This window comes from Trichoplusia ni, chromosome 18 (genome assembly GCF_003590095.1).
Source record: "Trichoplusia ni isolate ovarian cell line Hi5 chromosome 18, tn1, whole genome shotgun sequence".
In the NCBI taxonomy this organism is placed as follows: Eukaryota; Metazoa; Arthropoda; class Insecta; order Lepidoptera; family Noctuidae; genus Trichoplusia; species Trichoplusia ni.
The window spans coordinates 2,486,700-2,505,656 of NC_039495.1; the positions used below are offsets into that span (position 1 = coordinate 2,486,700).

Consider the following 18,957-nt stretch of genomic DNA (forward strand, 5'->3'; position numbering starts at 1 on the left):
CTGCACCCGTACCTACTGCACGGGTCCGGGCCTAACGTGTCCAAGGTAACAAATAATAGCTACAAGGAATATTAAAACGACTCCCGCAATGCCGTATTATCCATAAGGCACTTTAGGCCAGTGCCTAGGGGCAATATGTCCAGGCCCTGGACTCCCGCACTAAGGAATTTAATCCTTGTGTCATACAAAAACATACAAATCACATGCACAAAGACACCCTGATTGACACAATTAAATAGCTGTTACCCGCGACTCCGACCGCGTGAAGTCCACGTGGTGGTTAGTGGGCAGAGGGAAAATGTAGCTTGACTCCCCGTCATTATTCTACTATTATTCCGCCGTCGACGGAAACGTCTAGGAGGACATCATCATCATCATCTACGACATCTACCATTAAAATCAAAAGCACTGTGTTTAAATGAGGCATACGAAGTAGAAAATAATTATAAAAAACGGAATATGTATTTGTATAATACAAATTAATAGACTTAAAAAATCCCACCTAAAATGCCCATGTTTTTAAGTTTCACTCCATTCTAATTTTATCATAATCGGTTCAGCCGTTTATATAGTTGTAAATTGCATTGTCATCGGGTTTGAAACTACCATGAAAATTTCAGCCTGCTAGCTTTTTGGGAGGTGCCTCAAAATTGAGATACAAAAATCCAACCGTAACGACAAACAAACATACAAAAATATGTTGTAACATTAGAATAAACAAGTATTAAAAACTTTTCATTTATATTTTATCGCAAGACATCGGCGTTACGGTTCCAAAATGTCGACTGTGTAAGATTCTTGATGAAAAAGCGCTTTGGCAAAAGGGATTCTGAAATAATGTTAAGAAAGTTAAATAAATACCCACGATGTTTGCTCGAATAATGTTTGATAATTTCACACACATAATATATAATAATATGTCTATGAATTGGGGTGTTATTTCAAAAAAAAAAATATTTATTTAAAAAGTCGGAAAACAGCAAAAAGCCAACGACACGCGGTATTCCCAGGCGGTCACCCATCCAAGTACTAACCGCGCCCGATGTTGCTTAACTTCGGTGATCGGACGAGAACCGGTGTATTCAACGTGGTATGGACGTTGGCAATGACTAATATGAAATTATCAAACAAACTTCACACACGCATGTTGGATAAATATTTAAATTAGGATCACGTATTTCAACATCTCATCCGCCAACGTCCATACCACGTTGAATACACCGGTTCTCGTCCGATCACCGAAGTTAAGCAACATCGGGCGCGGTTAGTACTTGGATGGGTGACCGCCTGGGAATACCGCGTGTCGTTGGCTTTTTGCTATTTTATTATATTTGGGGATTTATTAGAATGAATAGATTTTTTTTTATCTACATTACACATAATTATAGTATACTACTATGGGCGTTCGCTGTTGGTATGATCTTATAATATTATCCCAATGCACTTTAAACAAGATTTCTCACTTTTATGTATATTTTTATGGGCATATTAAATGTGAAACAGACACGCAAAACAAATAATATTGAAAATAAAGGACTTAATATTTAAGATATTAATATTTTAACTTAAATAAGAGGTCACAAGGTTATCAGAACAGTGCGTGTAAAAATGTATTCCAATCCACAACAAAAAAATTGAATTGTCTTAAACCGCTCCGATGTGATAGACTTCTGCGATCAGACTTATATGTCACTCTCATCAGCGGCCAGCGGGTGACGTAATATGGAGCGTATCATCATGCCTGACGTCACACGCTTATCAAGTGTCCTCGACACAGTCTGAATCAAGTTCAAATTTACATTACTGGCTAGTGGCTAGTAAAACGTTACAAAACGGTTCCTACCACGAATTAATGCACGAACAATAACTCTCTTTTAGCTGTAAATTACTACAGCAAAAACTACAATTATTTTGTTAAACTTGATTTCGCCAACACACGTTTTGTTATCATACCCTAGGCAGTTTAAAATATTGCAATTCGATTCTCGAAGTCCAATGTGTGTTTAGTTAGCTCAAACAAGTTTACTGTAAAATCAAGAGAAACAAACCACACGAGTTTTTGTTCATAATTGGTGAGGTGATCCCAAGCAGCAAGTAAATTAGAGACCGTATTGCCTGCCATCAGAATAATTTAAACGATGCTTGGTTTTAAGCGAAGCGAGGCTCAAACAATGGTCCTCAAAGCAAAAGTGTTACAAACTGCTTCGAAAATTACAATTTTTTTTTGTTCATTAAGAATAATTATTTATAAATAGTAAGGTAAAAAAGAAATGATGAATTCAAATGCCAAAGCAAATACGGTCGCTGTGTTGAGACGCGCGCGGTTACCGTACGGCTTGTCCGAGCGAGATCCCGCAGCCGAGGCAGAGCTGTACGCGAGGACCGCGTCGCGACCCAGGCGTACTTGTATAGAGCGGTATTTGTCTATGTACCCGAATGTTGCGACCAAACAGACCGAGCCTATTGATACCAACCCGCAAGAAGCGATGGTGACACACAACCGGTCACAAATCGGTTCACAAACGACGAAGCTATCCGCAACACAATAAACACAATATGGTCGGATAAAATATTTTATTCATCTCAAGAGCAACAAGGGTCATCAGATACGACAGAACTGTGTGAAGAAATTGGAAGCTGCTTTATTGAAGCAAAAAAAATATTGTCTCTAATCTGGTCGTGGCCACGTTAAAGACAATTTTTTTTTTTTGCTTTAGGTGATATGGCTTCGACTCTTAATCGGTGTGCAATATTGTGTTCTGGTTGCACACCGTTGTACAACCGTTAACCGATTTGTGACCGGTTGTGTGTCACCATCGTTTCTTGCGGGTTGGTATCAATAGGCTCGGTCGGTTTGATCGCAACATTCGGGTACATAGACAAATACCGCTCTATACAAGTACGCCTGGGTCGCGGCGCGGTCCTCGCGTACAGCTCTGCCACGGCTGCGGGATCTCGCTCGGACAAGCCGTACGGTAACCGCGCGCGTCTCAACACAGCCACCGTATTTGCATTGGCATTTGAATTCATCATTTCTTTTTTACCTTACTATATATCATTTTTATCAAATGCAACGGTTTTAATGCCGAAGCGGCTGGTAGCATGTTTAACCTGATGTAAGTACATTTCTTTACGCGTCGTCTGGAGTCAAGCTTAACTTTAAGTCGATCTGATAGGTGGTAATATTATTTTTATCTTATTTTCACTTGCAACTAATCTCACGAGAACAACGAGTGCGTATAGTTTTAATAATCTACTACCTACAATATTCCTGCAAATTGGTCAGAGTAATTGTTGCTTATGACTTCGTTCACGTGATAATTACAAAAATCACATTTTGGCTTCTGTTGCGTACTAGTTTGTCAAAATAATATGTACGTATTTGTATTGTGTAAGTGCTGAGACAGTTAGTGAAACCCCAAAATAAAAATATAAAAAAGTAGTATTTTAAATGAAGTCATCTCAATAAAATCTCAAATTTGATAAACTAGCAAAAAGCAGTACATATTCCCAGGCGGTCACCCATCTAAGTACTAACCGCGCCGGATGTTACTTAATTTCGGTGTTCGAACCAGTGTATTCAGCAGGGTATGGACGTTGGCGATGACAACACGGATTTATTACTTTTAAAGGGCAAATGTCACAACGCAACTTCGCTCTGTGAGTCATAGACGCACTAACCACTACTCACCCACTACTACTCCATTTTGGCGTACTTAAAGTGGATTCAGTTTTAGTCACGTTGGGCTATCTGATGTATATTCCGCAATCTGAGAAAATAATTATAAACTTAATAAAAAAAAGATTGCGTGTAACCGTCACACGCGATTGAAGTAAAACTAATTTGTTATTGAATTCAATATTTTTTTTAACCATTTTGCCGCCATTGTCCCCTGTTACCTCCTAGTCGCATCCCATAAAGTTTTACTGCAATAAAATGTTAAAAAGCAACGTATCTGTTTCCAGAACTATCGTAAAGCGATAACATTTCACTTCGCGAACAGCTTCTGCCACTACATCGATATCGCTGGCACCGTTCAGGAGGAGATGGCCAAAGGATTCGAGTACTACAACGAGAAGAAGGGCATGAAACTTAGTTATGTGGTGAGTAGCACTAGGTCACAGTCCTTTTACCTAAAAAGGCTGTTATAACTTGTTGTACATACATTATACGCATAGGAACTTATTATTGTTGTATTTAAATGAACTAAATGAGAAATTTTATGCTAATGAAACTTATTTTCTTTTCTACTAAAAAGTTACGCACGAAGTTCGAAAATAAAAATGAGGTTTTAACAAAAAAATACTAAAAGCAAAAAAAGCCAACGACACGCGGTATTCCCAGGCGGTCACCCATCCAAGTACTAACCGCGCCCGATGTTGCTTAACTTCGGTGATCGGACGAGAACCGGTGTATTCAACGTGGTATGGACGTTGGCGAATGAAATATTGAAATACGTGATTCTAATTTAAATATTTATCCAACATGTGTGTGTGAATTTTGTTTAATAATTTCATATTGGTCATCGCCAACGTCCATACCACGTTGAATACACCGGTTCTCGTCCGATCACCGAAGTTAAGCAACATCGGGCGCGGTTAGTACTTGGATGGGTGACCGCCTGGGAATACCGCGTGTCGTTGGCTTTTTGCTGATTTCCGACTTTTTAAATAAATATTATTATTTTGGAAATAACTCCAATTCATAAAAATATAATTATAGACTTGTTTAATAGTATTTAATATTTTGTTCGGTAGAATCAAATTGACATAGAATCCAATTTTCAGCAATTTTTTCTAGAAAAATCACTTAGTTAATATATTTTCAGGATGCCTGGAGGTACAAGTGCAAGCAAGTTAAGGGCACGCGTTCCAACTTATAAAAAAACTATAAAAAGCAATAGAAAATGGTGGCGGTTCGACTTTAAAGGGAAAAAGGTCAAGGAAAATCTATTACAAATCTATACTTCTATACTAATATATAAAGCTAAAGAGTTTGTTTGTTTATTTGAACGCTCTAATAACAGGAACTACTGGTTCAAATTGAAAAAATATTTTTGTGTTGAATAGACCATTCACCGAGGAAGGATTTAGGATTATATATCATCACTCTGCGACCAATAGGAGCGAAGAAAAAATCATAACTTATATCTTCTAAACACGCGGACGAAGTCGCGCAATCAATCAAGCAATCAAATTTGTTTTTTCCATTTGTTATAACTAGGCTTTTTCAGACACTTTCGAAACATCAATATAATGCTTCTAGTTATACGAAAAATGTTATTTCTATGGAAAAGAACCGGCGAGAAAGCCCATGAGAAACTTATAAAAAAAATAACACTATTTTCAATAAAGGTAGTTGGTCCAGGAGACTTGCTATCATTGACAAAATTGAATTCTATTTTAGACGATTGAGATCGATTTGGTATTATGAAATTGAGTGGAACTACTCTATTTTGGTTTACTTCGATAACATTTCAGAATAGAAACGAGAACTGTATTACATTTGAATAATATTGTTTTACCAACAAAAACACCCAACCGACTTTAACTTAAATATAAAACTACTAAGCCAATCTTGATGGAATTTTATGGGACCAAATTACAACTAATTCTGACGTCTGTTAAAACCAGAACCAAACCAGTATCGAGATTATATTTGTAAATAATCAAATTGAAGACCTTTATTAACTCAAAATGTGTTATGCATTTCATTAATATGATATTTCAAGCTATTTGTACATTATTTTCAAGACACGTGATTTATAGAGAATTATTTTAAGATATTATGGGTTTTTTGCCTCTGTGACATGTCCACACATACTGACACTTTATATTATTTTATAGGACATTGGTGAATGTATTTTAGAATAAAAAGTTTATATCAACGAAACCTAACTTGTACGAATTTTATAATTATAAATATTCAAGGACAAATATTTAGTTTTAAAATTAGTGTGGACATAATAAAAAATATGTGATAAATAATAATGATATTTATATTTTTGTATATTTAGTGCTAGCTATTATGTGTATAATGAGATTGATAAATATTTATTTGGTTTTAATAAATTCTATTTTTGTTACTGTGTTTTTTATTTGAACCTGTTAAATGTCAATTAACACTTTTTGTGTCCTTTTTCAGCGTTTAATAGCGTTTTTAAATATTCGACTCTATACTCATACTTTTAAGAACGATTTCACATTCCAATCTAAATTAAAAGAAACAAATTATGTAACAAAATAATTAAAATATGTATAAGACTTAATAAAACTGTCATAACAAATTTAACTACTTGATATATTACATCAAAAAGCATTAAAAGGCGAAATAACAGGTAATTGTAATTTTAATCAATTATTTAAATTTTCTCACAATTGAATTCTCTTTGAGAAAAATCCAAAAAATAATTAATTAAGTAAATTATCCTTATTACATCAAAGTAAATTTAACCGTGTTTCGGAAGGCACGTTAAATTATTGTGGGTCCCGGCTGTTATTCCTACATCTTTGACAGTCGATGCAGGTAGTCAGAAGCTTGAAAAAGTCTGACAACCAGTCTTACCAAGGGGTATCGTGTTGCCCAGGTAACTGGGTTGAGGAGGTCAGATAGGCAGTCGTTCCTTGTAAAACACTGGTACTTAGCTGAAACCGGTTAGACTGGTAGCCGACCCCAACATAGTTGGGAAAAGGCTAGGCCGATGAATGACATCAAACTAATAAGATTCAGATCTTCGGAAGTATTTTAATTTTTGCAAACCAGGTTATAAAGTACTTAAAAAAGAATCACACTTGACTTATTCTATACACCGATACAAAATTTGTGGCCGGTGTTGGTCCAGTGGTTAATGACCCAGACTATACCCGAGGTCGTGGGTTCGATTCCCACCCAGGACAAATGTTTGTATGATAAGGAGGTTAATTTTATCGATATTAATGTATGTATTAAGAAATTCATAAGTATATTTTTTCAGTTGTCATAATACAAGCTTTGCTTAGTTTGACATTAGATGGCGTTGTGTTTAACTAGTGAAATATTGTTTGTTTTATATTAGATGCCAAAAAGGTCAGCTTGGCATTGACAGAGTTTAAAAAAATACTACAGTCATGGAAGAGAGAGGACATTACACAGCTAATAAAGCCATCTCTCTTCGACAAATGCCACAGTACTTAATTCGACGGAGAATAGTCACTCGTCACAGTCCTTTTAATACAGTTGTTTTTTTATTTTTTAAACTAGCTGTTTCCCGCGACTCCGTCCGCTCGGACTTCAGTTTACCTCGCTCAGTGGCTCCCGTTTTCGTGCTAATGCCTGGATAAAATGTAACCATTACCCCATCTTCAAAATAAAGTACCCAGTAGTAAAAAACCGCTGTGCGCATTTTTCATTATTTTTAAATAAACAAAATTTAAGCCAAATTTCAAAGCCAGCCAGCCTTTCAATTCCAAAAAAGTTACTAATCAAATTTGCCTGCCCCATTACCCCCTTCCAATCTTTTTTTCCAGTAAAAAAGCTAACCTATGCTTTCTCAGGGTCTAGACGATCTAACGGGATAACAATCGGTTTAGTAGTTTTGGTGTAAAAGCGCGACAGACAGACAGATATTTTTCCACAATATTAATATTTAAAGTATGGATTCTAACATGCAAGCGTTCAGTTAACAGAGTGTTTCAGTTCTTGTGTGCGGTCGCACGCTAAATATTTAACTTAATATTTAGCATAAATATTGAATAGTTGTTGATTTTCTTTATTAAAGTTAACAGTGTATACACTTTTGTTGGGATGGCAAATAAAAGTTTCAAAGCTTTTCCAAACTGGTAATTATTATTTCTACTTTATTTTCATAGGTGTCATTTATATATCTTCTGAATTAAGTGATCTATTTTATTTTAATTTGCAGTATTTATGATTAAGTGCATTAGTATTTGTAATGCTTATATTTTGTATGTGTTGTGAGAGGATATTATTATACAAAACATGAATTCTCATGCAAAACTTGGCACATTACGCCCAGACTCAGAAAGCATTACTGAATAACAGTTTGTCACAAACAAAAGTTTGTCCTTTGCGGGGATCGAACCCGCGTCGTGAACTATGGCTAGCATGGTGACCTAACATCCATGCAGTCGATTAAAAAATATTCTTACCATCCATATTATGTTGAATCGGTATTTTACACATAACTGTCTGTAATAGAGTGATAATAAACTTTACAAGTAATTCGATTATAAATTCGCGCCTAAAATTAATTGAAAATTTCCATATATTTACGAAACGTATTTTGTATTATTTAATTCGGGGAAGGACTTGCAGTTACCAGAAAGAAACCCAGCCCCTTTTTCAAAGTTTACCTACATGAGGCCCCTCTAATACTAAACAAGTCAAATATAATAAGGCTTTTAAATTAACTTTGGAAACCTTATCCTAGATACATACACCATCTATGACCTTGACCTTGCTTCTAGAAACATGTAGTTAATAAATATCCTGTTTCAGAACATCTTTATTTCAAGCACATATCTGCCCTTATTTCAAAGGGTAATAATATTATTTCGTAAGATCTTCTCAACAGATATTTTGTAATTAAACAATGTTTATACCTAAAGACAAAGAAACACCAGGTTTTTTATAACGTTGTACTAAGTTCACTCGAAGCAAGTTCAACTCGCGACCTCCCACGGTTAATAATGAATGTTTAATTGTTGTTGCAAACGTAATTAACAAACAGGACTATTACATAATTAAGTACCTAACCGCTAACAGTATTTTAACTAACAACTTTAAAAACAAATCTACTGTTTAAGAAAATAATCAACTTAGATTTTGTTTAACAAAATTAGGAAAGCTACCATCGCGTCTTAAATTAAATTTAATGTTCTTTATTTCAAGCAATTAAAACTTTCATGAAGAAGATTATGACTTAGACTAAGATAAACTAATACAAATTTATAAATTTAAAGTAGATAATATTATACACACATACGTTCGCGGCCCTGACCGATAAAAACAAACAAATTATACCACGGGAATATAAAATCGGGATAAAACTATAATGTGTTAATCCTGGTTATAAACTATCCGTGTGCCAAGTTTAGTATAAATCCGTTCAGTGGGTTTTGCGTGAAAGAGGAACAAAACACTTTCGTGTAGGTATATAATATTCGTAAGATTTTAACAGTTGTGGCAGCGATATTGCTCAGCTGTAAAATTCAGGATCGGATCTATTCATTTATTTCAGCGTAAGTTCACCAGCTACATACCCCCTGACAGCAGAACAGCTACAATTCTACAGGGAGAACGGCTACCTGGTCATCAGGGGACTGATCAGTCAACCAGCTCTAAATAGTTACAGGTAATTATAGCTAAATAGATTTCCGCCTGAGTAGTTATCGGTAATTCAGGGTAAAAATAGTCTAAGTGCTATCTTCAAGTTTTTCTTTGAAAACTGCTCTCGCATTAAGGAATAGTTATTGTGTCGCCTGGGTTTCAAAAACATTCAAAGCACAGAGACACCCAGAGAGCACTGAGAGATCCAGACCCCTTACTTTCGGGGCAAGGATTCGTGGATCGCTTAAAGGAAACTCACTCAGTTTACTTCATCCTCTTATTTCATTTCTGCTCTCTGTCTGTCTGTTTAAACAGTTGATCTTTTCCAGATAGTGTAAAATGATTATCTAAAAACGAAGATCAACGTCGAGCAGCTGCTTTTAGGGTCAAAAATTTTATGGATGAACAATTTTATTCGAAAACTATTTGTCCTCTTTGTACGCAACCCGCATTGTCGCGAGTCTGACTTGCAAATATTCGATTTTTGTGAGTTTGGTTCGCAGAGAAAGCCTCTGATGCGTTTCTTGCTTGACTAACTGATTAGTTTCTTCAAAACAAAGTTTGCGCATTTACGAGGAATCGTTACATGTTAGGTAAAGAATAATGATTTAATAATGTTTTAGACAACGCTTCAAGGATGTATGTAACGGAAGGGTGGAGAAAGGAGTGGTGACAGTCGTGAAGGACCGAGCCCTCAGCAAGACGAAGACGAACCCTGAAGATTATATCAATAAGGTACGTTGTTAATACTAAGAGAGCTAAAAACGTTTACAACGACGTATCATTTACGGCGGCGAGATTGCAAGAGGCGAGATAATGTTGTGTTTCTATGCGTATTCTGTAAAATATATTTGCGCTAGTGACCTAGTCAGAAGCATCTACCTCGAGAAACCTCGATATTTTTTGTTATGTTTATAGTAACTTACGTGAGGATAATTCATACTTAATTAATGCAACAGTTTACTCACGCGTATTGCTTATGATTAAGGACTCCGGTTGGGTACGAAACTAGACGGGCAATCCCGATAGACGGCGTTGGTAAACGGTTGCTCATCATCATTTAGGCAATTATTATATTTATTATTTAATTTTGATACTTATGAAGTCGCTTTGCTTAGTTGGTGTAAATAATATAATAATGCCGTAAAATTGTCCCATGAATGAAAAGAGATGAGAAGTTAATCATTGTTGTTTACTCATGAGTGTTTATCGAGGTGGCTAGCCTTGTTTCGACCTAACCAGAGTTCTTAACCATTATCGCCTTAATTATACTGATCAAACCGTTCTTCAACAATTAAGCCACCTCACTTAAGCTATTATTATAGATGTTTAATGTTCAGATACAGTTATCATTAATAACAGTATATCTAGAATATACCTAAAAGTCGTTCTGCCTGGATGCGGAGGCAGAGGTTAAAGAATAAAGGCTAGGCTCATAAAATATATTATATTTTATAAATAAACTTACACTAATTTTAGTAATTATCATTGCTATGCAAATTGCCTTTAGGTATAATGCAAGGTCACATTGAAAAGCGGAAAAAAACATTTTCTGATTTTTTTTCTGTATTTTTAACAAAGATTGGTGCGTCATAGTCGTGGGAAAAAATACACGCGAAAATCATTTTGTATATAACATTATTAAATGCTAATCATTGGAAAAGAATAGTATACTAATTTCATTAATTAGTACAGCCTACCACAACGTTTTAAAGTAGTATTGCTGGAGTGCAAAAGAGATGCCGCTCCCTTAGACATAAATATACTTTAATCTAAGTAGCAAATCGGGGTGAATTGAGTTTCAAGGGGTGAATAGAAAATAGTGTTTTGGGGGAATATTTTCTTACATAAAAATGCCTAAACACAATTACTTTATGAAATGCTTGGGAATTTCTATATTTTGTCTTGTTAAACGTCCAAATTTTAATAATAACTCTGTTTCTACCCCAAAAAAACCCTCTTTTCACCCCGTTTCACTGTTACTTTAACAATTATCAAGAACAAAGAAATATAACTTGCCTCTTTAGATCCAAGAACTTCTTTACGATGAGGTGTACAGCACTTACTCGGAGGATCCCCGCCTTCTGCATATCGTGTCACAGCTGGTGGGCAGTGACCACATCACAGCAGTCAACTGCATGCTCATCAACAAGCCTCCCGGGACCAGCGAACATCCCCCTCATCAGGTACAGAACTGGGTTATTGTAACTCTTGAAATAACCTTCAAGGGACACTCTAATAATTCAAGGGTGTTCTTTAAAATTTTGACGGATTGATTTTTAATGGATAAAGTCTTTGCTTAGCGGTGTGAGATTTATAGAAAGGTAAGTATTATTATTGTAAATGTTTAATTCTCTAGCTGTAACCGCCGATATGTCCTCGTCGACGATAAAGATGTGAAATGTATTTTATTTTAATTAAGGAATCTGAGTCGCGACGGTTTCACAAAAATTCAAGTCATATGCACCAAGAAACCCAGATTCACTCTCACACTCGGCTATCTGTGAAGTCGAAATAATGGTTATTTCGACTTGACCCATAGTCGTCATTTCTTTAGTAGAATTATCACTAGTCTCGCTAAAAAGAAGCAATTTGTTTATTCGAATAAAACATAGAACAATAAAAACACCCCAAATAAAACAACCATATGGAAGAGCATCATGTTAACTCTAAACTATTAAACTTCTACCCATCTTACATTTCCAGGACCTGTTCTACTTTCCGTTCCGCCCTGCCCACAAGATAGTGGGCACATGGACCGCTGTTGACCCGGTGGACATGAACAACGGCTGTCTGTACATGGTGCCCGGGTCGCACAAGCCTAACGTATTGTATGACCATGGTGACCAGATCAATGTGAGTTGTTATGGTATAAAGTATGTTTTTTTGTTTATGATTACTCAAATCACTTTATGATTTGATGATTACGGCAAAAAAATGACATTACTGGAGTGTTTTAATTGACAACTCCAGAAGGAAGTAAATAATTTATGAGCGTATATAAATCCATTTTTTGTCACGCCTTACAACTGAAATGGTTGAAAGGTTATTGATACATGATGTCTCATTAAATTAATCAGAATTGTGGTAATGACTATAAAATGACGGCAAATGAAACAAAGGAACATTTCCATTTTTAAAATTTTAAAGAAATCTCCTGAGTTTTTTTTGTTTGTTTTATCATTTACCGTTATTAACCATCAGACGAGAGTTACTTAGGTACTTCTAAATAAATTATTTTTGTTCAACCCAGTAACCCTTGTTACCAGGATAGCAAGCTATTCTTCACGACTATAGTGAATGCCGGCGAGGTTGCCCCGGAACACAGGCGGGTTTACCTGGAGATGGCTCCCGGAGACACGGTGTTCTTCGCGCCCGACCTCGTGCATGGATCCAGGCCTAATATATCGCAGGTAGGGTATCGAGAAAGAGTTAGAAGTTTAGTATTTTTTTAAGAACAAAAAATGATGAAATGCATGGGATAAAATGAGCAATTTCTTCGCGTTGTATGAGGATGGAAAAATCAACAGGGAAGAAACAGAAAAAAATACTGACGAACCCAACTAACTTATCAAGCTTGACCCTCACTCAAATAAATTATAAACGGTATTCTACACTCATTATTCTAGATTTTACATGCGAGTTTAGTATAGAGCAGCATATGATCCCAGACTTTACTTCACTTGGCAGTGGCTTCCAACCAATTTTCAATTCTCATATCATTTTCAACGTATGTATCTATCCTACCCCTGCAGGGCTACCGTAAAGCAATGACATGCCACTACGCCAGCAGTGAGTGCTGGTACATCGACGTGTATCGCACCAACCAGGCGAGACTCGCGGAACAGATGGAGACAGAGCTTCGGAGAAGAGGAGGAGATCTTAGTTATGTTGTGAGGATTATATTATTATTTTTTTAAAGAAGTGATCCCTGGAATTAATTTAATCTTTGTGGGAGTGTATAATTCCCGGGGGGTTTCAACTTCAAAGATTCAGAACAGTCATTCGTGGATCACATAAAACATAATATTCTTCTAGAAAATTGAATGCAAACGGCAAATACTTGTTACAAAAAACCAACTAAATGAAAATTATAAAAAATATCTACAATACTTGACTCCTTTCGCATACCTTCTTGCATATAATATATTATAGCATAGATTTTTAATTTCTAGGACCTGTGGCGCATTAAAACGAAGCAAGTTAGGGGAGTGAGAAGCAACCTGTAATATTATCAATTTCGTATTTTTTCATATGAGAAGTAAAAATTTTGGAGAAAAAGAAAATAAATCTACCAAGATATGTGAATATTTGGTACACCACTTTAGATAAGTACATATTTATTATACTATCTATGGAAAGTAGGAGGGATTTTGTATAATCTGTTTCAAAAAATAAAAATCTTTTAAAATTATACAAAAATATTTTATTTCATTTACAATCTTAGGTACGGTAAACTTATAACTAACTCTTGTAATACTCTTATTCGGTTATTTTTAAGTTAATATTCTTCGGAATTATTAAATTATATTTATATTTGTAACTTAAAGCAATAAAAATATTAATCTTATAAATTTTATTTTGTATTTATACAAATCTTAATCTAATTTCCATTTTATATTAAAACCTCCTTTTCGATTCATTTTTAAATTGGAACGTTACTGGCTGTAGAAAAGGATGTTCTTATAAACATTTACCGAATATCGAATAGAGGTTTTACCTCTCGGTAAAGATTGAGATTTACCGGGTTAGCTAGGAGTAAAATGTCGAAATGAGCGATGAAGAAAATTTTACTCAAATTCGGGTTTTGAGTAAAATACTTATTAAATAAATAATTATAATGTTATACTATTAAAAGATTTTGTCCCATTCATTACAAACTAAGAATTATTTGCTATCTTACAATTAAAGTGCAATTTACAGCGAAATTTGTTTACATAATATTATATTTACATGTTTATTCATATTTATTATATTTTGTAAATAAAAAAAAATGAAAATATATTAAGTACAATTACGATAAAGGTGAAAATAACTTATTTTTTAAAACTGTGACATGAGACTAGATCCGGTTTGGAAATAAAAAATATAAAAATTATCGTGAACAATACAATTCTTAAATTACATCGGTGCGTTAAAAAGTTATAGAACGTAGAGTCAGCTGAATAATACAGGATTGACGAGATTGACGGAAGTATGACGTCACTGTTTTATTGCGTCATAATTCTGTATGATCAGCAAAGCAAGAATTCACATCAGAATTAGAAAATACGATTCAATACGTTAATATTCAGTGTAAGCTTTTTGAATTTGCTTCCAAAAGACAAATAAGTTGATTTTAGATGTGTTAATATATTTTTTTCTAATATGAGGAAAGGATTTTTCTTTCAGCTAGTCGACAATCGGCCTGAACACACTCTTTTACTAGATGACATTGTATGTATAACATCAAATATACTAAAAAATCAAACAAAATTGGCTTTTATACTGACCCTACTTCTCATCCTTCTCATCAAGCCTGTATCACCCAACTATTATGGTAACTAAACATAATCAGATAACTGCAGAGTCCCCTTCAAAAATCTGTAAACAAACAAACCGTGCCAATCAAATAACAAGTCTATTGTTTACACGTTAATGCTGCTTAGTAATTAGTTAATTGTATTAATTATACTTAATTTTAAATATTAATCAGTTGAAAAGTCCCGCATGTTAATTTTCTTTGTATTGCCGAGTGATGGTCTAATTGCCTATGTGTGTAGTTGTTTAATTAATTAATTGATTGCGTTGTGTGTATAAGTATTATTTATTTACTACATTTTCTTGTTTTTTATGAAATTCAATTAATTTTGAATTATGTAAAAAGTGAAGCTTTAAAATCCCTACTAATATTATAAATGCGAAAGTAACTCTGTCTGTCTGTCTGTTACGCTTTCACGTCTAAACCACTGAATTGATTGTAATTATATTTGGTACAGATATAGAGTTGACCTTGAGAAAAAATATAGGATAGTTTCTATCCCGGATTTTTGAAGAGTTCTCTTGGAAACGCGATATAACCGACCTCAACGCGGGCGAAGCCGCGGGCGAAAAGCTGAGGCATTTACACTGTCAAAAAACAATTCTATACAATTTGCTATACGTCCTAGCCTTGCGGGGATCGAACTGGCGACATATCTATAGCTAACCACTCAACAGCTTCTCATGCATATAAAAAAAATAGAAGTAATAGGTATGTGATATAGAACACCTAAAGGGGAGGTGTTTAGGGTGAGAATTTAAACATGCGAGACTTTACAATTTTAATTATGTCAATAAGCTAGCTAGAGTCTAGTTCAGCGAGAATAAAACCTTCGATAAACTTACTGTTCAATACAACTATAGCCCCGATTCTGCTATTTTATAATAGACGATGGATACAATTTAATTTAATTTGAAAATTATTCCTATTCTCTTAAGCATTTTGCCTACCTAGATCTAGAGTGTACCATCCCGTACTGAATTTACAATTATTGTGTAGAAAAATGCTTAAGAGGATACAAAAATTGTCATTTTAAGCCATATTTCAATCATTCATTAGCCATTGTAAAAGAATTGGGGCCCTGGTGTGTAACTGATATAGGTCAAGATTTAATCTAACAATCCATTGCGCTTTTCAGCAAGGATGGTTACCAGCTTAGTTAACTATAGGTAATTGCTAGCCTAATTGTCAGTGAACTTGACTCTAGGTAATAGACAATTAGCATTAATAGCAAAAGCGATACAAGTATTACTAACTACGTGCTTATATTAAAAAGGAACACTATTATAATGTATTTTTTTTAAGTTTCAGGTTGCCACAAACAAAAATTGTTAACAATTGACAGCAAAAAGTACAGTTATGGCTGTCAAATTACGTTGGAAGTTAATTAAATCTATAGCAGTGTATTTATTGTCAGTAAAACATAATTAAATTATATACTAATTAAGCTTTTTGTTAATAATGTTCCAAGCATTAAAGCTAAACTAGAGCACTACAGTATAGCATACAGGATATTATAGAATTTATTTAAAACAATCTCTTGTTCTCATAAACGTAAAGTTCATAATGGTTTGAGAAATTTATGTATTTTAGTTCTTATATGGGCCAACAGAGTGCGCTAGTTGTTATTCAACAATCGTTACATGCTGGTTCTATCTTTATAACATTCTTGGCCCACAACTATTATAAGCAGCAATTTTATGACCTGATATTTCATGAGTATATTTTAAGAAAAGAAACTCATAAAAAATATTTCAAGGAATTCTCTTCTAAATGTAAACATTTTTGTTCTTATTTAAGTAGCATTGTTTTGTTAATGCAGCTATTAATTATAAATAAAACATTGTTATTACTACAGTACTGGTACATTAATTAATTAGCATATATAAATTAAACCAATTAAAATGCGGTTTTAATACTAATTTGTACTAGAAGCTTTGAACCATTATTAAAATAAGCAAACGTATCAATGTAAGTTGGCGGTACAAAATCTTAGCATAAAATTATATCTTAGCAACAACTTCCTATAGTATTGAGTTTAAATTATTTAAAAACTAGACGAAATAATTGATCGATTCCATCAAGAATGGAATTTACTTGTGTAGGCTGCGTTTTGAACTGTCATTCACAAAGATGTATTGAAATCTTGGAATTTATATTTGCCCAGTTTGAAAGCATTTCAGTTGAATATAACAATATCTCTGATAGCTGCAGGACACATGACAAATCAGTACGTACACAAAAAAAAGTCCTCATGCACTAACTACTAAGAATACAAAACCCGCATACGAACTACAAGCAAAACCTCCTCAACATGCAGGACGTTGCAGTACATTGCAGGAGTCACACTAAAATTCCCCACAGCTATCTCTACAACAATCTCCTCAGCATGCAGGGTCCAGATTCTGCTATTTTACAATGGCCGATGAATGAATGGCAATCGGATTAAATTTGAAATTATTCCTATTCCTTTCAGCATTATGCCAAAACAATAATTGAAAAATCATAGCATTGGTGTAATAGCTTGAGTGTACCGTCCCATACTAAATTTTCAATAATTGTGTAGAAAGAATGCTTAAGAGAATACGAAAAGTGTAGTTTTGAGCCAATTTTCATTCTTTTATCGGCCATTGCATTATAAATACCAGAATTGGGGCCCAGGACGTTGCAGTACATTGCAGGAGACACTAAAATTCCCCACATCAATCTCTACAACAATCTCCTCAGCATGCAGTACTTAACCCTAATAATCTCTGTTATAGTCAACATAGACCCTAACAACTTCACCTTCGTACTTCCTCTGTGAGGGCATGAAGTAGAAGTCTGGATGCGCGGCCAGCCCCGCCTCGCTGCGGACGCCGCGCGGCAGCGAGTAGGCGCCGCGCGAGCCCCGCTCGGGGCGGTCGAGGCGCTCGGGCCGCTCGGGACGCTCGGAGCGGTCCGAGCGAGCTGTGTAGCTACGTGGATCATAATAATATCTATATTAATATACTTATATAGACCTGTTATAAGGATATAGGGATAAAGATTGATTTATTGTGTGAAAGACGATATGGCTGCGAAGAAAGTTTCCTGTAAGATTCATATTCATATTCTTTATTGGAAATCCAAATTGTAAGATTAGATGGTAATACATTAGTTTATGATGGAAGCAATCGTGGACCCCGATGGGCACAGCAAATGGTAAGATGACGGCTGATGGAAAGGTATGGAAAAAGAAGACATGATCCGCCGACCCCAAATTAAATAATTGGGATTAGGGCCTGTTATTTGCACGGTTACTGAAATGCCATAATTTTTTGGATGTTATGTTAATTGATTTTGGGTGACTGTGCTATTGGTGTGCTTATTATAAATAAATATGTTTTTTATACTCATACATACTCGTATACTACGAGAGTTAGTATGGTGGTGGTCTTGTTGAGATTTGTATGGCTCAGGTGTAGGATAGACTCTAATGCAGGCAAATTAACTGTAATAATTCGAAGACATCACTAAATAATGGTGTTTATGAAAGGAAACTATACAAATTGTGTGCTTCTAGTTTTAATTAAAAACCAGCTTTAAACAAGCGTGGTTTTGGTGATTAATGCTCAATATTTTTCTAATTAATGTCCCATATTTGTTATTATATAATATTGATATTGACTCACGATCATATCTAAAACATTTTAAATACAGATTACGGACGAAAGTTTTTGGAATAATTAAAAGATGTTTTCATTAAAAAGAATATTATAAATATTTAAATGATAGATTGAAAATAAATAATCATTGTCATTTGTATTTAATTCCTTTTCGACATAAATTCACCACTGAGAATCCACATAACTCTATTCGAAAGTACCACCAACTTTGACACTCAAAAATAAAGCTTAGCCCTTATAACATAAAATGCATAGTTGCTTGTTACAATGCAGAGTTACAAGGAACTACCCTTGTAGAGTTCCAATTCCAAGCAACTATGCATTTTATGTTATAAGGGCTAAGGTTTATTTTTCAATGTCGTAAAGATTTACTGAGCCTATTTGACCCAGCCCTAATATACATACATACTTTAACCACAATCTAAATGTCAATAAACAAAATAAACAAATTAATAAATAAT

The 18,957-nt window shown here is 34.6% G+C and overlaps 3 protein-coding genes and 4 non-coding genes across 8 annotated transcripts in view; 4 read left to right on the forward strand and 3 right to left on the reverse strand.

Moving 5' to 3' along the window:
- LOC113502972 (phytanoyl-CoA dioxygenase, peroxisomal-like) lies at window positions 1-5,335 on the forward strand (the record flags this gene model as incomplete). Its single annotated transcript, XM_026884750.1, is given in 3 exon segments — window positions 1-45; window positions 3,967-4,104; window positions 4,830-5,335. Coding segments are annotated over 3 exon segments (237 nt in total), but the record flags the coding sequence as incomplete, so codon positions are not given.
- Window positions 986-1,104, reverse strand: LOC113503236. The gene has a single exon (XR_003401420.1). It is a non-coding gene; the product is annotated as a 5S ribosomal RNA (ribosomal RNA).
- LOC113503237 lies at window positions 1,194-1,312 on the forward strand. The gene has a single exon (XR_003401421.1). It is a non-coding gene; the product is annotated as a 5S ribosomal RNA (ribosomal RNA).
- LOC113503239 lies at window positions 4,321-4,439 on the reverse strand. The gene has a single exon (XR_003401423.1). It is a non-coding gene; the product is annotated as a 5S ribosomal RNA (ribosomal RNA).
- Window positions 4,529-4,647, forward strand: LOC113503240. Its single transcript, XR_003401424.1, has one exon. It is a non-coding gene; the product is annotated as a 5S ribosomal RNA (ribosomal RNA).
- A 2,348-nt stretch (window positions 5,336-7,683) lies between the features above and the next one.
- LOC113502910 (probable phytanoyl-CoA dioxygenase) lies at window positions 7,684-13,873 on the forward strand. Its single transcript, XM_026884662.1, has 8 exons — window positions 7,684-7,818; window positions 9,240-9,353; window positions 9,952-10,063; window positions 11,356-11,514; window positions 12,035-12,184; window positions 12,598-12,741; window positions 13,084-13,221; window positions 13,504-13,873. Exons 1-8 carry the CDS (start codon window positions 7,784-7,786, stop codon window positions 13,555-13,557), a joined length of 906 nt encoding a protein of 301 aa, XP_026740463.1. The 5' UTR covers window positions 7,684-7,783; the 3' UTR covers window positions 13,558-13,873.
- Window positions 13,874-14,696: 823 nt separating this feature from the next.
- LOC113502811 overlaps window positions 14,697-18,957 on the reverse strand; it is a 71,492-nt gene continuing 67,231 nt past the window's right edge. For both annotated transcript variants that reach the window (XM_026884512.1, XM_026884513.1), the window contains 2 exons: window positions 17,637-17,806; window positions 14,697-14,911 (listed from right to left, as the gene is read on the reverse strand). In XM_026884512.1, coding sequence (XP_026740313.1) covers window positions 14,904-14,911; window positions 17,637-17,806 — 178 coding nt within the window. In that variant the 3' untranslated portion in view covers window positions 14,697-14,903. The remainder of the gene's footprint in view (window positions 14,912-17,636; window positions 17,807-18,957) is intronic.

Excerpts from the sequence above, each read along its gene's own strand:
- LOC113502910 (XM_026884662.1), top strand. The coding sequence starts at position 7,784 with ATGGCAAATAAAAGTTTCAAAGCTTTTCCAAACTG. Across the intron at positions 7,819-9,239 it reads TTCAAAGCTTTTCCAAACTG|CGTAAGTTCACCAGCTACAT; the intron begins GTAATTATTATT and ends CATTTATTTCAG. Across the intron at positions 11,515-12,034 it reads GCGAACATCCCCCTCATCAG|GACCTGTTCTACTTTCCGTT; the intron begins GTACAGAACTGG and ends TTACATTTCCAG.